Genomic DNA, 6575 nt, shown 5'->3' with positions numbered 1-6575 from the left:
TTAGAGGAATACGTGATGGACTATTTTGCTGCTATGTAACTTTCAACAGAGGCAATTACAGAGAGCCACCCTCTTCTGCTCTAATAAACTTAGAAACTTCAATATTTAGTGCCTCAAGAGTAACTGAGTATGTTTAAACTATTCTGTGCTTTCTATTCTGTTCCACGAAAGTATAGACACAAAAGGAAATCACATAAATTATAATGCAATTGAATGTACTTCATTTTCTTTTCCTATTTGGTCTACATGCACCACCTGGTGGTAAAGTAGTGCATTTCAAGTGTGTGTGTGTGTGTGTGTGTGTGTGTGTGTGTGTGTGTGTGTGTGTGTGTGTGTGTGTGTGTGTGTGTGTGTGTGTGTGTGTGTGTGTGTGTTTGGGGGTGTCAACATGGGAAAGAGAATTTTAACATATATCCCTAAATATTCATTTAGATTAACAATGCAATTATTGTGCAACAAATATCTAATAAAACACTAGAACGCTACTACATACATGCTAGAATAAGAAGTCAAGGGGAGAATAATTCATCCTGGAAAGTAAAATAGCTTTCTCTTATTTACATGAGCTATAACTCTTAAAATTCCATCATTAAATTAACATTTATGTATTGTCTTAATGTTCTTTTTGAGGGCAAGAGTCAAACATTGATAACCAATGTAAAATCATGTAAAATTTTCTTCATTTTTAATTTTTAAAAATAGTAATTTAAAAAGTATGTAGCCTCTTCTTTATATTAGCAGTTACTATTAAGTAACAAGTCACAGAATTTTAAAACTACAAGACACTATCAAATCACTTAGACTAATTTTACAAATGTAGCAGCTGAGACCCAGAAGCGTCAAGTGACTTGCCCAAGGTGATACTAGTAATTAGTGACCCAACTCAAATATGAGCCTAGGTCTTCTTCCTTTCAGTCTAGGAAAATAAGACATAAAATTATAATCATATGACATGTATTTATTGCTCTTGTTTTAATGTACATGTAGTAATAGGTTAAGCACAGAAAATACTTTGCTGAAGTGTTTCTTTGGTTCTTTCCAGACTGAGTCATATGCAATGCTAAAAAATCTCTATATAAAGAAATATACCCTTAACTCAGCTATGTTAATCCACTAAGATGTAAATTAGTACATATTAGTAATTTTATTCTAATATTCTGGACACAAAGGAGTAATAGTAGAAATGCATGCATCATAAAGCTATAGAAAAGGTTTCCTAACTATTAAAAAATCCCTTTTACATCTATGCTCAAATGAGTATTTTTCAACTTACATAAAACTGCTGTGTTTTAAAGAAAGTCTAAAAAATTCCCTTTCCCCTTAGAACTGCTTCAGAATCAAATATTCATTTTTCTAAAGTAGGTACCCATTTGTAGATTTAAACCATGGAACATATAAACCGTGTTCATAGCTCCCTCTCATGACCACTGAATGAATACTATACAAGCCTCCTTTATTCTTGCCGTTGTATTCAACTAACAGCTCACTGGTTAAGTTTTAATTGCTTCCAATGAGGTCAGCAAAGGTATTTACCAAAAAGCCCTGAATAAAAGGCTCCACACACACACACACAAGCTCACACGCGCTCACACACACAGAGAAAATCCTCCTGCCTGTTGATTTATGGAAACAATTATGATTCTGCTGGAGAATTTCTCAGCTGAGAAATAGTTTGTAGCTACAGTAGAGAGGCTCAAGTTGCACAAGGCAGACAACAGACATGGAATTCTTGTGTATCCAGCTGTTATCAACAGAACAAGTAAGTGACTGTCTTTAAAAATAATGCTGAATGTTTTCTAGTCATTTATCTTTCTCTGGTTTTAGCACTGAGGGGAAAAGGAAAGTTACCAGATTTTTCAGCCATATGGTTATCTATAGTAATTATGCTGTAGAACTTACATAAAGATAAGGCTGAAATTCTCCAGAGTGATACTGACATTTAACTTGAGAAACGTGGGCAGTTCAGGAGAAAATAACTGACTAACCACAAATGTAAAAGAAGACGATAAAGAAATTTAGAAAAAAGCATTTATACTCTGTTAATAGTAATTTTAGAATGTAGAAGTTCTAATTGCAGGATGTTTCTTATTAAATAGGAGCTGGAATGAATGGTACAATCATATTCTGATTTGTCTCTACTAATGCATAACTTTTATGAATCTACATACAGAATGGTAAAGACACTGACATCCTCTGAGAAAGCTGTTTTAAATGTACCTTCACAGTTTGAATTACACCATATGTTCTAATACTATTTACCCACTGAAATTTATACATACGATTTTTTTTATCTTCCTCTCTCTCCTCCCTCCCCATTCTTAATCTCTCATTGCAAACAGAAGTCAAGTAACAAACAGCACTGCAGCAACTGAGCTCATTACAACCTGTTTTTTATAAGGATATATCAACAAAGAGTTATTTAAGGAGGAATCCTATATTGTTACCAGGAACAAGAAGGATAAGGCTAACAATCTGAAGAGTGCAATTACTCTTTTTAAAAGCAATCTACAGTTCACAGATAGGAAGAGGTCAATGACCTAGGAGCAACAATCAATTCAAGATTGAATTTTCATTATGTTATTCATGAACACCCGGAGCACTACACTATAATGCGCAAATGGATACTGACATGGATCCTGCCAAGTTTGCTCTACAGATCATGCTTCCACATTATCTGTCTAGTGGGCACTATATCTTTAGCTTGCAATGACATGACTCCAGAGCAAATGGCTACAAATGTGAACTGTTCCAGCCCCGAGCGACATACAAGAAGTTATGATTACATGGAAGGAGGGGATATAAGAGTGAGAAGACTCTTCTGTCGAACACAGTGGTATCTGCGGATTGATAAAAGAGGCAAAGTCAAAGGCACCCAAGAGATGAAGAACAATTACAGTAAGTCATGTTTTCTATTTACAGCACAGCTTATGAAATTTAACAATCTGTGAAAGGATCAATTTTCAAGTGACATGCTTTCTCAGGTTCCTTTTTTTGGAAAAAAATTAAATATAATTTTCTATTTTTTTAATAAATTGGGTTAGTTAGACTAGGTTCCTAAAAATAACTCCTGGAACAGGGCAAATCTACTAATATAGCTGGAGCTGATAACTCAAGCCAATTTGAAAATGTATTCTCCATGTCTTAAGCTCAAAATGCTCATATATTAAGCAAAGTGTTAATATTATTCATACTGAAATATGATTTACTGTCTGAGCAAAACTCATTAGGAACTCTAATAGGATACTCAGTAAATGCACACCCAAAATGACTTACCATTAGTTTGAGGAATAGAGAATAAATGTTTTTAAAATAATTTGGTTTCCCTTGAAAAAATATTTGTGGTATAAAATACTGAACTGTGTTCAAAAATGCATTCAGTGACTTGTGCAATTATGCATCATTAGAAAACAGAAGAGGATCTGTGGCATCCTCCTCTGCTCATGTCATAATGAGCTTGTATTAGATGGCTTATTTATTTACCTAGGCACAAAAATAGGTTGCTTCTAACATTTTCTTTATCTAATATTCTATGCCATGAAAGATCTTTGTTACCTTAAGAGAAATGTAAATACGAAGGAGGAAATAAAAGCAAGTTGGAAGAGATGTTAATGCCATGATTTATGTGTAAAGCCTTACAATTTCCTCAAAAATCAGTTATTCTTTTCATGTTCAAATTTCAGCGTTGGATTCATTTGGCAGTTATGGTTAATAACCAATTTCCAAAGTATTAAATTTTATGGGTAAAATATATACCTCAACATACACATGAAGAACTTAAAATCCTTGAGTGAAAATAAATTCTGTTTTTATGACTAGCACTTGAACAATATTATTACTATGTCTTTTTCTAATATTATGTATGTTAAAGTCAATTGAAAAAGAATGCATGGGGTGATGGTGTAAACATTTGCCTAGCATAGCACAGTGCCAGGCTTGCAGTGAATATTTAAAATTTCTGCTTCTTGTTTGATAAATGGCTTTTAGACTTCTAAACTAATGAACTAATATGGGGAATTCTGTTTCCAACATGAAAATGAGAGGGTCCACTTTTAAACTATAACTGATATAGAATGTCAATGCCATTTATGGACTGCTGACAGTTATGGTTTTATCATTATCTCTATGAATTATGTTATGTTAGTTCTAGAATATTGTTCTGATTATACTAAAGCTTAGCTAAGGAAATAACTATTTGGAGGAAAGTTTTGTGGATAGCCGCCTCTGTGAGCAACAGAATTTGGCCTATAATCAATTTATTTAGAAGTTTTTGAGATTTATAATGGCTAATAGAACTTGGTGGAGAAAACAGTGCCCAGGTGGAAGTTATGACAGATAGGTCCAATCTCTGTCCATGAGTGACTCTGGAACACTTTCTTACTTTTCCTAACACTCACCATTTTCATCTGGAAGATGTGGGTTATGTACAGATGACTTCCGATATGCCTTCTGGTTCTTACAGTCTATTCTATCCTAAACCACGGAACACATAACAGAAACGCGAACAATGAGTACTCATTCTATAATTATCACACACACTGAATGAGATGAAAGTGTTATCTCAATGGTAAGTTGAGTTGTTCAAATTAATTTCAAATGGTAGTAATAAGGTTATTGAATGTAAACACTGTGGAATTCTTCTACATGCTGACTAATTCTTTTTGAATCTTTTAACAAGTAATGAAAAAGTGAAAAATCAGATGTAAAATCCAGTGAAAATGAATAATTTTGGGGGGTGAACTGGAGTATCTACAATTGGAATGCATGTGTATATACAAGTTTTATTTTGTATTAAAATTTCTTAAAATCATGAAGCTCAGGTATTTTTAAACATACACAAAATGCTGAAGTTTTTTTTATAGTTTGAAATACAACTTAGCACCAACCTTGAGTTATCATAAAGCCAATTTGGTACACAATTCTTTTCTAACTCTAATTCTACAGTAAAAAGAAAATGAAGAAAGAAAGGGAGGAAGGCAAGAAGGAAGGAGAGAAGGAAGGATGGAAGAAGGAAGGAGGGGAGAAAAGAAAGTCATTCTACATCATTATAAATTAGTATGTCACAATACCAATGTACTAAAAGACATGATATATATTATGTAAATAATCTTCACTTCTACAAGCTTTTTCATAGGCTGTATATGTAGAGTATACTTTCCTGATCTGGTTAATTATCCTAGAAGGGGAGACTTATCAGGATCCTTTCAGGAACATCAAAACTGTTGTCAAGTTGTATTGTTATTCTCTTGAAGAAGAAGCCTGTCAGGCTTCTCCATGGATAAAGAGAGGCTGATTCACTACTGTCTATAGGAAATCCTAAGGTACTCCATTGAAAAATATATGGAGAATAACTTAGCAGAGAATTCTGATAGTCATTTCCTATTTTTAAGGGGCAGCCTTAAAATTGAATGCCTCATACATAAAACATGCAAGTTGACACATGAGAAGTTGAAGGTACTGTATCTAGGTGCAAAGAAATCCAAGTACAAAGAAAGTACTCAACAGAATTTGTTTAAAAAGTCAAAGAAGATTAAAAAATTTAAACAACAAAACTCCCAGATTGTTTACATTCATCAACCCTTAATTGAATGAATGAACAAAGGAACAAAAGATGTTTCCTTCCTATTTTCATTAAAATGAGAAATTGGATTGTCTACTAGATTGAAATGCAACAGAGTTCAGGAAGTTGTAGAGATCAGAATTAAACTCTGAATTTCCTTTTCAACATTCTGATGCCTTCAATTCATTCACAGGTTGTTAAACATCCTTCTTTGGAGGCTTTTTAAGATGGTATTGATTTAAATGCCCTAGATGATAAAATTTTGCATGAAAACTTAGATGTCAGCTGTGTGAAAAAGTTGTTCTCTGGGTTACTGTATTAAAGTCCCCAGTCCATTCTCATGGCTTTGCTTTGAGTGAAAGGGAAAGTGACCCTTAGATGTTAATAGATCTTGAAAGACTGCTTACTTCTCCAGCAGAAACACTGCTCCCTCACAGGAATGTGGTTTATAAGGTATCGCTAAGATAGTGGATTGGAGTAGGTAGGAGAGGTGAAAAATCTGGGTATGTAATTCTGTTTCCAGAAGGTGCTGGGCTGGGGCAGATGAATGGAGGGCCTGGAGGAAGATCAGGCGGGTAATAGAGAGGTTGATGTGAAAGCTCACATCTCAGAGTTTTAGACAATTAAAACATTACTTAAGCTACCCTGGGTTGTGAGGATCTCACTTCAGTCTTATCACCTGTAGTGTTGTCTTGTGAAATATTTTAAATCTAGATAAGAATGAGTAAATAGCAGAAAAAATGCACCAAGGAACCCAGCAGAAACAAGACTTGTATTAGTAACCATACAAGCAAGACCCAACTATGTATATATAGGAATTCATAAGAGACCAAGAGATGCTGAGCTGCATTTCTGACTCTGGAGGGGAGAGAAGCTATCACTGGAGAGCTGGTCCTGAGATTGCACACTGTTCTCCCCCAGGAGGCAAGAAAGCCTCTCCTCTCAAGTTGTTCTCTGGTGGCACCACATTTAGCCTTTCAGTAGGTTTCTAAGCAATGAAACTGGAACCTAACTGAAC

General features: G+C 34.4%; 1 protein-coding gene across 1 annotated transcript in view; it reads left to right on the top strand.

The window, feature by feature from the left end:
• Positions 1-1573: 1573 nt before the first annotated feature.
• FGF7 (fibroblast growth factor 7) overlaps positions 1574-6575 on the top strand; it is a 55030-nt gene continuing 50028 nt past the window's right edge. The window contains exons 1-2 of the mRNA XM_010998521.3: positions 1574-1759; positions 2340-2895. Coding sequence (XP_010996823.1) covers positions 2610-2895 — 286 coding nt within the window. The 5' untranslated portion in view covers positions 1574-1759; positions 2340-2609. The remainder of the gene's footprint in view (positions 1760-2339; positions 2896-6575) is intronic.

This window comes from Camelus dromedarius, chromosome 5 (assembly GCF_036321535.1).
Source record: "Camelus dromedarius isolate mCamDro1 chromosome 5, mCamDro1.pat, whole genome shotgun sequence".
Classification (NCBI taxonomy): domain Eukaryota; kingdom Metazoa; phylum Chordata; class Mammalia; order Artiodactyla; family Camelidae; genus Camelus; species Camelus dromedarius.
This window is presented reverse-complemented; position numbering and strand designations above follow the sequence as displayed.